Here is a 16,397-nt window from a genome sequence, read left to right as displayed (position 1 = left end):
CAGAGGAGACCCTTCCCACAGGGCCAGCCCGGGCACAGGGACGGTGGGGACACAGCCAGGGGGACGGGGACGGTGGGGACACAGCTGGCACAGGGAGAGTGGGGACACAGCCATGGGGACAGGGACGGTGGGGACACAACCAGAGGACAGGGACGGTGGGGACACAGCCGGGACAGGGAGAGTGGGGACACAGCCGGGACAGGGACGGTGGGGACACAACCAGGACAGGGAGGATGGGGACACAATCAGGGGACAGGGAGGGTGGGGACACAGCCATGGGACAGGGACGGTGGGGACACAGCCGGGACAGGGAGATGGGGACACAGCCGGGACAGGGACGATGGGGACACAACCAGAGGACAGGGACGGTGGGGACACAGCCGGGACAGGGACGGTGGGGACACAACCAGAGGACAGGGACGGTGGGGACACAGCCGGGACAGGGACGGTGGGGACACAGCGCCGCTGCCGTGCGGGCAGAGCAGGCGGTGCAGGCGGACGGGACACGCGGGGCTCCCTGGTGACTCCAAACCAGGCTGGATCCCCCGGGAGCCGGGCCCACGTGCCCTGCTGGGTATTCATAGCTCTGCTGTGCGGGCACGGGCGCTGTGCTGGCACAGACGCGGGTGTGGGGCTGGGCACACGCCTGGCACGGCCGTGGGACCCCAGGGAAGGGTCTGGCGGGGCTGGGCAGCCCAGAGCTCCCCGGGCACCTCAGTGGGGCTGAGACACGGCTCTGGGAAGTGGGGACAGTACCAGGGATGGGTCCTGGGGACACCCCTGCCCTGCTGGGGACCCAGGGGAGCCTGGCCTGGGTGACAATGGGCATGTCCCATAGCGGTGCCAGCTCCAGGGACCCAGTGCCAGGCTGTCCATGAGCACTGTGCCCGGGCAGGGGACAGCACTGGAGGCTCCGTGATCCCTGTGCCATGGGGGGTGTACCCGGGCTGTGCTGGCCTGGGCGTCAGGGACAGGATGGAGGGAATGTTTGCAATCTGTGCCAGATTCAGCAGGCAGCTGGTGCTGGCATGCTGGTGTCCATCCTGTGACAATGGTGTCCATCCCGGGACACTGGTGTCCATTCTGGGATGCTAATGTCCATCCTGGGATGCTAATGTCCATTCTGGGACACTGGTGTCCATTCTGGGATGCTGGTACTGTACCAGGATATGGATTCCTCACACAGGGTGCAGCTGCAAAGCCAGGTACCAGGATGTGGGTACAGGAATACATGTACCTGTAGTGGGATGCAGTACTGGAAATGGAATGCAGGTTCCCATTCCAGGTGCAGACCCTGTGCTGGGATGCAGGGATCACAGCAGGAGCCAGGTCCCACACCAGGATGTGAGTCCCAGTGCTGGGATGTAGGGACACTCTCACCAGGAGCCAGGTCCCATCAGTGCTGGGACACGGAGCAGGATGCAGGCGCCCACAGCAGGATGCACGGAGCTGCTCTGGGAGGCAGGAACTGGGCCAGGGTGTGGGTACCAGTACTGGGATGTGAGTGCCCATACTGGGATGTAGATACCACACTGGGAAGCAGCTATCATGCCAGGAGCAGTTCCATACTGGGATGTGGGTACCAGTACCAGGATGCAGGTTCCCCTACCGGGATGTAGGTTCCCATACTGGGATGCAGGTTCCCCTACCGGGATGTAGGTTCCCATACTGGGATGCGGGTTCCCCATACTGGGATGCAGGTTTCCATACTGGGATGTGAGTGCCCATACTGGGATGCAGATTCCCATACCGGGTGCAGGTTCCCGTACCGGGAGGCAGGTTCCCATACTGGGATGCCCACAGCTGTACGGGGATGCAGGTTCCCGTACAGGGATGCAGGTTCCCATACCGGGATGCAGATTCCCGTACCGGGATGCAGGTTCCCGTACCGGGATGCCCGCAGCCGTACCGGGATGCCGGCCCCATCTCAGGCTGTGATCGCGGTGTGGGCTCTCTGCCGGTGCCGTGGCCGTGTCCCGGCGCTGCCGGCGGGGCGGGGCGGGTCCCGGTTCCCCGCGCGGCGGCGGCGGCGGCGGCGGCGGGGGGTGCGGGGAGGGGGGGGCGCTGCGCCGCGCGCTGCGGCGGGGGCGGCTCCGCTCGGCTCCGCTCCCGCCCCCGCCGCCGCCGTCGCCCCGCTGCCATCGGCGGCTCCCGGCGCCGCCGCTCGCCGCTCGCTGCCGGGCCCGCCGCAACGCGGGGCTGGCGGGGAGAGCCGCCCCCGCCGCCGCCCCCGCCGCCCGCGCCGCTCCCCTGCCCGGCTCGCCGGCCCCGGGCGCGGGGGAGCGGCGGAGCCCTCAGCCCGCCGGGTGCATGGACAGGAGCTCCCTGCTGCAGCTCATCCAGGAGCAGGTGAGGCCGCCCGGGGGGCACCGGGCACCGATCGGGGGGGGCACCGGGCACCGGCCAGCGCCACCGGGGCGAGTGTGCCCGCACGCTCCGGGCACGGCCGCGCTCAGCGGGCACCGCTGCCCACCCAGAGCGGGCACCGCGGCCGTGCCAGCCCCGCCAGCGCCCCTCGGTGCCCCCCGCCACCGCCGCGGGCACCCCCCGCCCGGTGCCGCCGAGAACGCGCCGCTCATCGCACTTGTGGCCTCTCCCTCCGGCAGCGCCGGCTCCGATCCTGCCCGGGGCGCCCTCAAGGGCGGGGGGTGCTGGGCACGGAGCGGCGGCTCCGGGTGCCGGGTGCAGCCCCGGGGGTGCCTCGCTCGGTGCCGCGGGCGGGGCGGGGGTCTGCGCCCACCCCCGTGACCTGATTGCGAGATGAGGCCGGGGAGCATCGGCGCTGCGCGGGGCTCTGCCCGCGGCTCGGGGCGGCCCCGAGGGGTTCCCACCCGGCCCCCCTGAGCTCCATCGCCTCGTCCCTCCATCCCCACCCAGCCCCGGCCCAGCTGGCGGCTCTGCCCTGGGCATGGGGAGGGAATTTCAGGGAAATGAGCTGATCCCCACTCGCCCCTCGCTGTTCCCGTGACCTTGGCTGAGTCCCCCAGCCCGGAGCCGCGGTTCCGTCCCCCGTGTCACCCCCTCGGGCACAGGGGCTCCATGTGAGCCCGAGCTCCCCGGGAACGAGCAGCCTCATCCCCGGGAATGAGCGGGGCTGTGGGCTGGGATTGGGCCCTCCTGGGCGGGAGGAGGGTGCCGGTGAGGTCGGGTGGGGGGAGATGCACCCCAAAAGCAGAAAGGGGCTCCCTGGCTGCTGACAGGGCTCTTGGTGCTCCTGGGGCCGGTGCCTCAGCGTGTGCCAGCGTGGGGACAGCGTGTGCCAGGTCCCGGCGTGACACACACACGTGGAGCCTGTGGGGTGGCAGCTGTGGGGCAGGGGCACAGGTGACACCAGGGTGCTCCTACCCGCCATGGCTGGGGCTGCTCCCGTGGGCTGGCGGCTGCTGAGAGGTTGAAGGTGCTGCCTGCACCCCTCATCCCACCCTGTACCCTCATCCCGCTCTGCACCCCTCATCCCTCCCTGCACCCCTTCATCCCGCTCTGTACTGCCCATCCCACCCTGTACCCTCATCCCTCCCTGCACCTCAATCCCACCCTGCTCCCTTATCCCACCCTGCTCCCTGATCCCACTCTGCACCCCTGATCTCACCCTGCACCCCCATCCCACCCTGTACTCCTCATCCCCCCCTCACCCCGCTCCGGGCAGCCAGACCCCCCTGGTAAAGAGGTTGTGGCTGTTTCCTGCCGGGGGAACAGGGAGGGACGGGGTACCCACCCTGCAGGGACACGACCCCATGTCCCAGGCTCTCCCTTTCCTGCCCATCCCACTCGGCTGAGGCTCCTCTCCCGCACTTCCCTCCCTGCAGGAGCAGGGAACAAACCCCACACGGCCTCAGGGTGACTGCAGGGGCTGCGCTCTGGCCGGGGGTGCCCCCTCCCCATCTGCACCCCCCTGTGCCACCCCGGCTCCCTGTCCCCATGAGCGGTCCCGTGTGGGACACCCCGTGGGGCGCTGTACCCGGAGGGCTCGGGGTGCCCGGCTCGCTCCGAGACCCCCGGGATGGCACACGGTGCCCGGGATGGCACATGGTGCCTGGGGATGGCACACGGAGCCCCGGGATGGCACACAGAGCCCCGGGCCGGGCGCGGTGGATCCAGCGGCAAGGGCGGCGGGAGGAGCGGGAGGAGGAGGAGGAGGAGAGGAGGAGGAGGAGGCTGGTGCCAGGGCTGCGCGTGTGTTTAGCTTGGTGGCTTCCTGGCTGGCAGGCTGCTGGCGGCGAGAAATAACTGAGTGGGAGAGCGCTGGCTGCGCCCGGGGAGACGGGGACAGCGCCCGGCACGGCACCAGCGTGGCACAGGGGGGCACGGCACGGGGCACAGGGCACCTCTCGGGGCACAGCATAGGGCACAGGGCACCTCTAAGGGCACGGCACGGGCAGCAGCGTGGCACAGGGGAGCATGGCACGGGGCACAGGGTGCCTCTCGGGGCACGGCACGGCACCAGCGTGGCACAGGGGGGCATAGCACGGGACACAGGGCACAGGGCACCTCTCGGGGCATGGCCTGGGGCACAGGGCACCTCTTGGGGCACGGCACAGGCAGCAGCATGGCACAGCGGGGCACGGCCTGGGACACAGGGCACGGGCACAGGGCACCTCTCGGGGCATGACTCCAGGCACGGGGCACCTCCTGGGGCAAGGCCCAGGGCACAGGGCACCTCTCGGGGCACAACACAGGGCACAGGGCTCCTCTTGGGGCACGGCACAGGACACAGGGCACTTCTAGGGGCACTGCTCAGGGCACCTCTTAGGACATGGCACGGGGCACAGGGCACCTTTCGGGTCATGGCATGGGCAGCAGCGTGGCACAGGGGGGCACGGCATGGGGCACAGGGCTCCTCTTGGGGCACGGCCCATGGCGGCTGCAGGCTGCAGTGACCCCACAGAGGCAGGGACAGGAGCCATGGAGCCAGGGGCACCGGGAGGTGTCCCCAGGCGAGCAGGGAGCCATGGCACCCCGGTGATGCCCCGTGCCGTGCCCGCAGCTGGACCCCGAGAACACCGGCTTCATCGGCGTGGAGACCTTCGCCAGCCTGGTGCACAGCCATGAGCTGCCCCTGGACCCCGCCAAGCTCGACATGCTGGTGGCCCTGGCACAGGGCAACGACGAGGGCCAGGTCTGCTACCAGGAGCTGGTAGATCTGGTCAGTGTCCGGCGGGGACGGGCACGGGGCGGGTGCCAGCCCGGGGTGGGCACCGGGCACCTCTCAGGGAGGGGAGCGGGGGGTGCCCAGGGGTGGGGGTGGCACCGCAGCCTCGGGGCGGCCGCTCCGGGCCGTGGCACCGGTGGGGGGTGGCACCGGGGGGTGGCACCGGGCCGGGGGTCCCGAGCTGCCCCGGGCACGGCTCTCCCCGCAGATCAGCAGCAAGCGCTCCAGCAGCTTCAAGCGCGCCATCGCCAACGGGCAGCGGGCGCTGCCCCGCGACGTGCTGCTGGACGAGACCGGCCTGGGCATCTACAAACGCTTCGTCCGCTACGTGGCCTACGAGATCCTGCCCTGCGAGATGGACCGGCGCTGGTACTTCTACCAGCACCGCACCTGCCCCCCGCCCGTGTTCATGGCCGCCGTCACCCTCACCCAGGTGCGGGCACGGGGGTGGCACTGCTGGTCCCGCTGGAGAGCTCGGGGAGGGCACGGGGTGAGCCTGGCTGTGAGCTCCTGGGCACAGAGAGCTGGCATGAAGGGATGGGTGACCCTGGGTGTGAGCTCCTGGGCACAGAGAGCTGGCATGAAGGGATGGGTGACCCTGGCTGTGAGCTCCTGGGCACACAGATGGGCATGAAGGGATCTGTGACCCTTCGTGTGACATTTTGTGCCCACGTGGGTGGCTCAGAGCTGGGGCAGTGGGGCTGGCTGGTCCTAGTTGGGATGTTCTGGTGCCCGTGCATGGGCTCTGATATGGGGTCAAGGGTTGGGTGACCCCCGTGGTGATGTCCTGGTGTCCATGGTGGTGCTGAGGACAGAGGGGATGGGTGACCTCAGTCATGATGTCCTTGTGCCCATGGATGGGACCCATGGAGGGGCTCAGATCTGGGGTAGAAGGGATGAGTGACCCCAGCTGTGATGTCCTGGTGCCCATGGATGGGACACATGGAGAGGCTCAGATCCAGGGTAGAAGGGATGGGTGACCCCAGTTATGATGTTCTGGTGCCCTTGGGGGACTCACATCTGTGGGGAAGGGATGGAGGACCCTGTTTGTGATGTCCTTGTGCCCATATGTGTGACCCACACCCGGGGCAGCAGGGATGGGTGACCCCAGCTGTGACACCCTGGTGTCCGTGGGGTGCAGGGGGGTGACAGCCACGGGGTTTGTCCCAGATCATCGTGTTCCTGTGCTACGGGGCCCGGCTGAACAAGTGGGTGCTGCAGACCTACCACCCCGAGTACATGAAGAGCCCCCTGGTCTATCACCCCGGGCACCGTGCCCGCGCCTGGCGCTTCCTCACCTACATGTTCATGCACGTGGGGTAGGTCCTGCCGGGGGGGGGACATGGGGACCCCCGGGGCTGCACAGGCTGAGCCCCCCTGTCCCCTCCTGTGCCCGGCAGGCTGGAGCAGCTGGGGTTCAACGCCCTCCTGCAGCTGATGATCGGGGTGCCCCTGGAGATGGTGCACGGCATCCTGCGCATCAGCTTCCTCTACCTGGCCGGGGTCCTGGCAGGTGGGTGCTGCCCTGGGGGGCACTGTCCTGTCCCCCTGTCCCCATCCCCCTGTCTGTCCCTGTCACCAGCCCGGGGAGGGCACGGGGAGGGGCACTCTCCTCTGAGGGGCACTCTGAGTTTGGTGGGGACGCTGGGCTCTGCTGGCAGTGCCAGCGTCACTTGGCCGGGGGCTGGGGGGCAAAGCAGGCTGTAATTAATTAATGTAGGCAGTAATTAATTAATGCTGTGGGGGTGAGGCCCCATGCTGAGCCCTGTCTGTGCCCCCAGGCTCCCTCACCGTCTCCATCACGGACATGAGGGCGCCCCTGGTCGGGGGCTCGGGGGGGGTCTACGCCCTCTGCTCTGCTCACCTCGCCAACGTCGTCATGGTCAGCCAGGGGACAAGGGGACACTGGGGGGGGACAGGGGGGATGGCTCTGTAGGGTGGGCAGCGTGCTGGGAGATGCATGGGGTGACAATGGGGGTGGGAACTGTCTGCAGGTTGGGCAGAGTGGTGGGGGATGCCATGGGGTGGCTGGCACTGTGGGGGCTCCGTGGAGCATTCCAGGGGCTTTGGCAGAAGCACCTGCCTCAGTGCTGGAGCATCACTGGTGCCAGCCTGTCATCCATCCATCCATCCATCCATCCATCCATCCCCCATCTATCTGTCCGTCCATCTGTTCATCCATTCATCATCTGTCATCCATCCATCCATCCATCCATCCATCATCCATCCATCCCTCATCCATCCATCCATCCATCCATCCATCCATCCATCATCCATCCTCCATCCATCCATCCATCATCCATCCATCCCTCATCCATCCATCCATCCATCCATCCATCCATCCATCCATCCCTCCCCCATCCGTCCATCCATCCCTCATCCATCCATCCATCCATCCATCCATCCATCCATCCATCCATCCCTCATCCATCCATCCATCCATCCATCCATCCATCCATCCATCCCTCCCCCATCCATCCATCCATCCCTCATCCATCCATCCATCCATCCATCCATCCATCCATCCATCCATCCCCCATCCCTCTCTCCCTGCATTCCCGCAGAACTGGGCCGGGATGCGCTGTCCCTACAAGCTGCTGCGGATGGTTCTGGCGCTGGTGTGCAGTGAGTACCGCCCCCCGCTCCCCCGGCCGCGCTGCCCGGCCCGGGCTCAGCCCTGCCCTGTCCCGCAGTGAGCTCCGAGGTCGGTCGCGCTGTCTGGCTCCGCTTCTCCCCTCCGCTGCCGGCCTCGGGCCCCCAGCCCAGCTTCATGGCGCACCTGGCGGGGGCCATCGTGGGCATCAGCATGGGGCTGACCATCCTGCGCAGCTACGAGGAGAGCCTGCAGGACCAGTGCGGCTGGTGGGTGCTGCTGCTCTCCTACGGCACCTTCCTGCTCTTCGCCGTCTTCTGGAACATCTTCGCCTACGACCTGCTGGGGGCACAGATCCCCCCCCCGCCCTAGCCCGACCCCGCGGCCCATTCGGTGTCCGAGCCGCCGCTGGAGGGGCTGGGGGGGTCCCCGCGCGCGACATGGGGACAGGCCGCCCCCCGCCCGCCTGTCCCCTCGGTGCTAGCGATCGCGCCGCCCCCCGCCCCGGGCTGCGCCCCCCGTGTCCCCGCCGACCCCGCCCGCCGCACCCCGTCCCCAAAGGAGCTTCAGCCCTGCCCCGGCACCGCCAGCGCCCCCGGGGTGCCCGCAGGGCTCGGAACGCGCCCCTCGGGAGGAAACCGGGCCAGCGGGACCCCCCCCCCCCGGTCCCGGACCCCCTGCCCAGGGCGGGGGCCGCTTGTTGCCCCCCAGGACCTGCACTTTCACACGAAGGACTGGTGCCAAAAGAGGAGCGATTTATTTTTCTATGCCAAAATAATTATAAATAAAAGAAAGAGGAATTTAACAAGAAGAAGGCTATGGGGAGAGCCCGGCAGGAACCAGCTGAGACCGGCACGACTCGTTTGGCGGTGCCCTCGGCGGCACGGCCCCCCCGCCCCGCCCCGGCCCCGGCCGCCCTCCCGGGACAGGGGCTGGCCCCGGGATGGGGGCGGGGGGGGGTCCCCGCTCTAACCCCCCCCAGACCTTTTTGGAGTATAAATAAATATTTTGCACACTGCGGGCTCGTGTCTCTGTCGGGGGAGGGGGTTTGGGGTGCCCCCATCCCTGATGGAGGCACGGCGGGCGCTGAGGATGGCTGGCCGGGGGGGCACAGGCGGGCTCGGGGCTTACTGGAGCAGAAAACTCCGGGATCAGTGGAGCGGCACCCGGCCGAGCCCCGGGGCTGGCAGCGCGGGGGGCACACGGGTGTGGGGGGTGGGCACTGAAACACCCCCGGCCCCCCAGCCCTGCCTGCCGCATGCACCAGCGCTGGCTGCAGGCAACGAGCCCCCCTCACACCCTGCACCCCCATTCACACCTACCCCTAGTCTCCCACCCCCATCAGCTCCATGGTGTCTCCCCCCTGGACTCTCACACTCCCAACGGCCCTTTGCACCCCTGGCCCTGCCAGCCAGGCCCATCACCCATCCCCCCGTGCCCCTCTGTACACCCTGCTCCCTTCAAACCATGCTCAACCCCATAAACCGCACCTCCATCCATCCATCCATCCATCCATCCATCCATCCATCCATCCATCCATCCATCCATCCATCCATCCATCATCTATCCATCCTTCCATCCATCCAATCCAACCCCGTTCAACCCCATAAACCACACTTTGACCACGCCCCCCGCTCCTGACCACGCCCCCGGCGCCCTCTGCCTCTTAACTCCGCCCCTTCCCAAACGCGCCTCGTCCCCATCCCCTGTTCGTCAGACCACGCCCCCAAAAGCTAGCCCCACCCCTTACCCTATTAACCCCGCCCATCGCCCGGCTGTCCGTCCCTGCCCGTAGACCCCGCCCCACTCCAGCCCTGCCCATCAAGCCCCGCCCCCGTCGCGCGCCCCGCCCCGCCCCGGAAGCGGCGCTGTCGCAGTGCGCGGCTAGAGCGGCGGAGCCGGAGCCGCCGGGGCCGCCCGAGCCAGCGGAGCCGCGGCCCCAGCGCCGGCCCGGGCCCGCCATGAAGGGCAAGGAGGAGCGCGAGGGCGGCGCGGCGGGGCCCGGCTCGGCGGGGCCGGGCGCGGGGGGTGCGGGCGGCGGCAGCCCCGAGAAGAGCCACAGCGCGCAGGAGCACAAGGAGCAGGGCAACCGGCTCTTCGGCGGCCGCAAGTACCCCGAGGCCGCCGCCTGCTACGGCCGCGCCATCGTGAGTCCCAGCGGCCCGAGCGGGAGCGGCCCTCGGGACGGGAGCACCGGGGAGGGAACACCCGCACCACCGTCCCCAGGGGCCCGGCCTGGGCACCCCCGGGACGGGACACACCGACCTCCCCCTGGCCTCGATGGCCCAGGCTGGAACCTCCCCCTCGGCTGGACACTCTCCCGGAGCCGGCCTGGCCAAGCCTGGGGTGGGGTCCCCGGGGAAGGGACACCCCCGCCACACACCGGGCCTTGCCGGCCGCAAGATGGGCCTTCCCCCAGGCTGGACATGTCCCCAGCCCTGGCCTGGGTATCACCGGGGTGGAACCCCCTTGGGCTGGGCACTGTTCTTCCTCAGGGCCTGGCCACGATGCCCCTGAGATGAGACCCTTTTAATCTGGACACTGTTCCCTCACTGGGCCTGGCTCCTCCTGGGGGGACCGGGCACATCTCTGGGCCTGATTTCCCCCCTCCTGGGCTTGGCCTAGGCACCTCCCGACCCTGGTCCCTTCTCAAGCCCATCCTGTCCCCCACCCAACTCCAGCCCCTCGAATGTCCCCACCCTGAGCCTGTTTCCCCTAAACCCTGCAGTGTCCCTGGGCTGTGCTGGGTAGGGCAGAGCCACCCTGGGACGCTCGAGGTGCCAGGGGGACAGTCCCCTCTGGGGGCAGGGACATGGGCTGCCCTATGGGGACCAGCCCAGCCTGTCCCCAATCCATAGCAGCACCTCCCCACGGGGTGCACGCCCCGGCTGGCACTGCTGGCCCTCCCTGCCCAGGGTGACAGCGCTGCCGCGCCGCTGGCTCACCGAGTCACCGGGCTGTCACCGGGCTGTCACCCGGCACGTCCTGGCCACCAACATGGGCCTGTCCCCGCAGAACCGGAACCCCTTGGTGGCCGTGTACTACACCAACCGGGCGCTGTGCTACCTGAAGATGCAGCAGCACGACAAGGCGCTGGCCGACTGCAAGCGGGCGCTGGAGCTGGACGGGCAGTCGGTGAAGGCTCACTTCTTCCTGGGCCAGTGCCAGATGGAGATGGAAAACTACGACGAGGCCATCGCCAACCTGCAGAGAGGTGAGCGGGCACGCTGCCACTGTCCCCTGCTCCTGCCTATCTGTCTGTCTGTCTGCTGGGAAAGGGCCAGGGAGGGTGACGGGGACGCTGCTGTTGGTGCTGAGGTGCCCTTTCTGTGCTCAGCCTACAACCTGGCCAAGGAGCAGCGGCTGAATTTCGGGGACGACATCCCCAGCGCGCTGCGCATCGCCAAGAAGAAACGCTGGAACAGCATCGAGGAGAAGCGCATCAACCAGGAGAACGAGCTGCACTCCCACCTCACCAAGCTGATCGTGGCCGAGAAGGAGAGGTACCGGGACTCCTGGAGGGGCTTTTTGAGTGCCACCAGGCTGTCACAGCTCTGTGTGAGGTGTCCCTGCAGCAGGGAAGGGAGTGACAATGTCCCCCACCCTGCTGATGTCCCGCTCTGTCCTAGGGAGCTGGCGGAGTGCCGAAAGACTCAGCAGGAGGAGAACACAGACGAGAGCCGGAGCCGTGTTCAGCTGGCCAGCATCGAGGCCAAACACGTGAGTGAGGGGCTGGGGGCTTCCTCATCCCATCCTCATTCCATCCTCATCCCCATCCTCATGCCCTGCTGCAGCTGTGCAGGTGAAAGCTGGGAGATCTTGGGACACAGCACAGCAGCCTTCATTCTGTAGCTCGAGCCACCACTGCAGGGCTGTTGTGTCCCCCCATGATGGCTTCCCCTCTCTGTCACGTCTTGTCCCAGCCTGGCAGCGGTGACACCTGCTGTGCCTGTTGTTCCCTGAGGAAACACAAGTGCCTCTCAGCCACATGTGGGTCTGGGTGTTGGGGACTAATCCCAGATAAAAATAGGCCCACAAGGGAAGGTTATTTGTAAGCTGGATCACTCCTGCCAGGTTCAGCCAGGAGCTGCACAGGCAGAGGGGCCACCAAGGACCTGCCCCAACACCCACAGTGGGAGGCTTTGGGGCCCTCCCTGGGGCCCTGTAGCCCCTGCACACCAGGGACCCCTTGTCCTCAAGGGCTTCTCTTTCAGGACAAATACCTGGCAGACATGGACGAGCTCTTCTCCCAAGTGGATGAGAAGAGGAAGGTGAGTGTGGCTGAGCCTGTGCTCCTGTAAACCTGCTGTGCACCCTGCTCCCTGCTCTGAGCCAGCACCACCTCCCAGCCCACTTTCCTGACCCAGCCGTGCCTCTCTCGAGCCAGAAGCGGGACATCCCTGACTACCTGTGTGGGAAGATCAGTTTTGAGCTGATGAGAGAGCCCTGCATCACGCCCAGCGGGATCACCTACGACAGGAAGGACATTGAGGAGCATCTCCAGGTACCGCTGGGCCAGAGGGCTTTCCCAGGACCTTGCCTGGGTGGGAAGGCATCTTTTTGCTTAACTCAGGGCTCTGCAGGCTCCTTGGGTGTGCTCCCAGTTACCTGCCCGGGCAGCTCCCTGTGGAGCGGGCGCTGCCGGGCCATGCCCAAAGCAGAGGCGGCTCTTGGCAGGGGTCTGGCACCTCGGCCTGCCCTCATCCTGCTGGGAGGCACCTCCCAGGGGCTCTCCCCGTGCCACCAGCAGGTGCCCGGTTGCTGGGGCAGATGCCACACGGCGCTGGCCTCACGGCCAGCCGCGCCCCGGGGCCGAGGCGGGCACGTGGAGTAACCGGTTCTGCCGTGCCTCCTCCTCCCCCCCTGCAGCGCGTGGGGCATTTCGACCCGGTGACACGGAGCCCCCTGACCCAGGACCAGCTGATCCCCAACCTCGCCATGAAGGAGGTGATAGACGCGTTCATCTCGGAGAACGGCTGGGTGGAGGATTACTGAGGGAGCGGGGACGCCCGGCGCCCTGGCACGGCCGGCTCTCCCCGGGCTGGCACCGTGCCTTATCGCTCCCGGCTGGCCCCGCTCTGCCCCAGGCTGGCGCTGGGCGAGGGCACGGCCCCACGTCCCCTTGCCGAGGAGCCGCAGCGGCGGGCGGGCACCACGCCTCCCTGGCTCCCCTGTCCCGCTCCAGGAGCTGCCCGGGGGTTGGAATGCTGGCTCCTCGGCAGTGGCCTCACCACCATGTCTGTCACCCCTGAGCCAGGGCAGCCACAGTCCCCACAGAGCACGGCCCGCTCCAGGGATTGCCACGGGGCTCGCTGGGATGAGCACCTGGAGCCCCGTCCTTCCCTGTGTTTAGAGTTGTTTCCTCCTCCTTCCACCTCCTGCCTGGCCAGGGTTGGGTTCTCTTCTCTGTAAACAGCCACTTACCGGGATGCTGCTGCTGCACCCTCTGGCTTTTCCTGGGAAACAACTGCCCCAGGGCTGGAAGGGGCTGGTTCCCACCTCCCCTTTCCCACTGGGACTGTGGTTCCCTAAGAACAACCACCTGGGTTAAAGTTCTTCTTCCTTTTAATGAAATCCCTTTAAAAACCCCACAAAAAATAACCAACAGATTTGCATCCAAGTGAGATTCCAGCGTTTCGGTCGGCTGACGGCCTGCCTGGCTTTTGAGCGCCCTCTGGAAGTTTGCCAATGTCCATTAAAAAAAAAATATATATATAAAAAGAATAAAAAAAAAATTCAGCAATAAACGTGGAAAAGGATCTGGAGTGGTTGACAGCAGCCATTTCTGGGGATATCCTGGCTGGGGAATCGGTGCCATCCCATGGGGACAGGTTTGCTCCAGGGATGTAGGAACACATCTGAGGGAGTGTTTCAGTAGAACAACTTTAATCCAAGGGAGAGAGCAAAAACCAGTAAAAACCAGAATTTTCTCAGGCAGTTGGTCCCAATACCAGTGGCCTGTCCCTGAGGGTGGCAGGAGCTGGAGCTCCTGGCCTGGCTGCCACGGTGGTGGCGTGTCCCTGTCCCTGCCAGCCCTAGCCCAGGAAGGTGGAGATGAAGACGCTGGTGTCCAGGTTGAGCGTGGCGTGCCACCAGCGGTCAGGGAAGTACAGCACCTGCAGGGGACACCAGTGAGGTCCCACGGCTCTGGCTGGGGAGCCCGGGGTGCCCTCAGCCCTGCCTCACCTCCCCAGGGCGCAGGGTGCACTCCAGCGGGCGCCGGGCCGGGGGCAGTGTGGGGTAGGTGTGCTGCAGCCAGGCCAGCGTGGTCTCGTTGGGGTGGAAATGTGGGGTTTGATCCGGCGGGTACAGAAACCAGCGCTGCAAAACACCGCGGGCACAGCCCCTCCCAATTCCCCTCCCAGATCCCCTCGGGCTCGGGGACACCTGGGAGGGGCTTGTTTCTCTGCCCCCTCCCCAAATCCTTCCTTCCCCTAGGGCTCAGCTCTCACCTTCCTGCCGAAAATCACCTCGGAGAAACCAGGGCCGTGCCAGTGGAAGGGAACGCCAGAGCCTGAGCCTGGTGGGAGCGGAGGGGTGGGGCTGGGGAGAGCCCCCAGACCCGGCCCAATCCCATCCCAGTCCCGTCCCAATCCCATCCTAATCCTGTCCCAATCCTGCCCTAACCCCATCCCAATCCCATCCCAGTCCTGTCCCAATTCCATCCCAATCCCATCCAAATTCCATCCCAATCCTGTCCCAATCCTGTCTCATTCCCAGCTTGATCCTATCCCAGTCCCGGCCCAATCCCGTCCCAATTCCATCCCAATCCCATCCCAGTCCTGTCCCAATCCCATCCTAATCCCATCCCAACCCTGCCCTAACCCCATCCCAATCCCGTCCCAATCCTGTCTCACTCCCAGCTCAATCCCATCCCAGTCCCATCCCTATTGCATCCTAATCCCATCCCAATCCCATCCCAACCCTATCCCAATCCTGTCCCAATCCCATCCCCAACCCCATCCCAGTCCTGTCCCTATCCCGTCCCAATCCCATCCCAACCCCGTCCCATCCCAGTCCTGGCCCAACCCCATCCCATTCCCATCCCAGTCCCATCCCAATCCTGTCCCAATCCCGTCCCATTCCCGTCCCAGTCCCACCTGCGATCCCAAAGCTGTAGGCGGGGCTGGTGCCCGGGATGCGGAAGGGAGGGGGCACGTAGTGCTGGAACAGGGGGCCCCACTCGGTGAAGTTGTTGTCCCCGAAGAAGTACAGGGTGTCTGGGGGGACACGGGAGCTGAGCCCGGCCAGGGGAGGGGGCTGCGGGGACGGGACAGTGCCACCCACCATGGGGCACTACCCATGGCTGGGCACTACCCACCGCTGGGCACTACCCATCCCTGGGCACTACCCACCGCTGCCCAGCCGGGCCGGGTCCTGCGGCTTCAGCAGGTGCTCCACGTACTCCTGGAACGGCACATCCACTGCGGGAACGGAGGGATGAGCGGGGAACGGGAGGGATGAGCGGGGAACTGAGGGATGAGCAGGGAACGGGAGGGATGAGCGGGAGGGATGAGCGGGAGAATGGAAACATGAGCGGGAGGGATGAGCGGGGAACGGGAGGGATGAGCGGGAGAACGGGAGGGATGAGCGGGAGCAGCCCCGCGCTCACCTTTCCGGTACGAGTAGGTGTTGGCCGTGCTGAGCCGCACCGGGAAGGGCCCGAAGGCCGCCAGCAGCTTCTCCCGGGTGCAGAGGGCTCGGAACGCCTGCGGACGGAGCGCGGGGAGCCGGGATGCTGCCGCCGCTCCCGGGGCACCGGGAGGCGCGTCCCACCCCTGTCCCCTCGCGGCACTCACCGAGTTGTCCGTGATCCCACCGAGGATCACCGGCCGGGAGAAGGCGAACCTGGGGGCGGCATCCAGCGGGGTCCGAACGGGCGAAGCAGGGGACCGGCACCGAGCCATCCCGGGACACCGGGACCGGCCCCGACCCACCCTGGGGCATCGGGACTGGCTCCAAACCACCCCTGGGGCACCGGGCTCCGTCCTGACCACCTTCCCCCAGGTTCTCCCCCGGGACTCCCGGCTCTGCCCCCCCAGTTTCCCCCGCCGCTCCCCGTTATCCCGCCCGGTGCACCGGAACTGCCCCCGGGCCCCCTGTCTCGGCACCGGGACCGTGCCGGGTCCCCCGTAACCCCCGTACCGCTGCAGGAAGAGGGAATAGGTGAGGGAGGCATCGGCTCGCTCCACGGTGCAGCGTGGTTCCTCCGGTACCGTGCCCGCCACCCTGCAACGGGAGACTCCGCTCGGCACCGGCACCAGGACCGGCACCAGGACCGGCACAGGGACCGCTCCCGGGGCAGCCCCTGCCCTTACCAGCCGCCGCCCGGAGGGTTGGTGCAGGCGCCGGGCCGGATCCAGCCCAGCAGCAGCAGCGGCAGCAGCCGCGCCGCCATGGGGACCGGCACCGGAGACACCGGGAACTACAATTCCCGGCATGCACCGCGAGCAGCACACGACGGACACGATCACTGATTGGGCGCCTCGCTACGGGTCCCGGTAAGGACCATTACTTAAAGGAGCAGCGGAAAATGAGCTTAAAGTGTCCCCCCGGCCCAAGGGGACAACAGCGTGGGGACACCGGGGACACCGCAGGGCCGGGACCCCCGCCGGAGCAGATCCGGGGCCCACGCCAGGGGTCACTGCATCCAGG

The 16,397-nt window shown here is 67.2% G+C and overlaps 3 protein-coding genes across 3 annotated transcripts; 2 read left to right on the top strand and 1 right to left on the bottom strand.

Annotated features, from left to right (window-relative positions):
- The first annotated feature begins 2,238 nt into the window (after positions 1 to 2,238).
- RHBDL1 (rhomboid like 1) lies at positions 2,239 to 8,265 on the top strand. Its single transcript, XM_054270893.1, has 8 exons — positions 2,239 to 2,349; positions 4,985 to 5,143; positions 5,358 to 5,582; positions 6,320 to 6,468; positions 6,550 to 6,662; positions 6,931 to 7,031; positions 7,714 to 7,774; positions 7,843 to 8,265. Exons 1-8 carry the CDS (start codon positions 2,311 to 2,313, stop codon positions 8,112 to 8,114), a joined length of 1,119 nt encoding a protein of 372 aa, XP_054126868.1. The 5' UTR covers positions 2,239 to 2,310; the 3' UTR covers positions 8,115 to 8,265.
- A 1,438-nt stretch (positions 8,266 to 9,703) lies between these two features.
- Positions 9,704 to 13,474, top strand: STUB1 (STIP1 homology and U-box containing protein 1). Its single transcript, XM_054270897.1, has 7 exons — positions 9,704 to 9,889; positions 10,758 to 10,956; positions 11,080 to 11,245; positions 11,372 to 11,462; positions 11,957 to 12,013; positions 12,130 to 12,246; positions 12,612 to 13,474. Exons 1-7 carry the CDS (start codon positions 9,704 to 9,706, stop codon positions 12,735 to 12,737), a joined length of 942 nt encoding a protein of 313 aa, XP_054126872.1. The 3' UTR covers positions 12,738 to 13,474.
- Positions 13,475 to 13,613: 139 nt separating this feature from the next.
- Positions 13,614 to 16,254, bottom strand: JMJD8 (jumonji domain containing 8). The gene is made up of 10 exons (XM_054271158.1): positions 16,228 to 16,254; positions 16,061 to 16,167; positions 15,888 to 15,971; positions 15,542 to 15,590; positions 15,355 to 15,451; positions 15,098 to 15,166; positions 14,843 to 14,962; positions 14,195 to 14,262; positions 13,929 to 14,063; positions 13,614 to 13,858 (listed from the first exon to the last, which is right to left on the bottom strand). Exons 1-10 carry the CDS (start codon positions 16,252 to 16,254, stop codon positions 13,778 to 13,780), a joined length of 837 nt encoding a protein of 278 aa, XP_054127133.1. The 3' UTR covers positions 13,614 to 13,777.
- Positions 16,255 to 16,397: the final 143 nt, after the last annotated feature.

This window comes from Melozone crissalis, unplaced genomic scaffold (assembly GCF_028551555.1).
Source record: "Melozone crissalis strain CALT ecotype California unplaced genomic scaffold, PUWL_Pcris_2 ptg000012l_1, whole genome shotgun sequence".
NCBI classification, from domain to species: Eukaryota; Metazoa; Chordata; class Aves; order Passeriformes; family Passerellidae; genus Melozone; species Melozone crissalis.
Note: the sequence above shows the minus strand (reverse complement) of the source record. Positions and strands in the feature narration are given on the sequence as shown.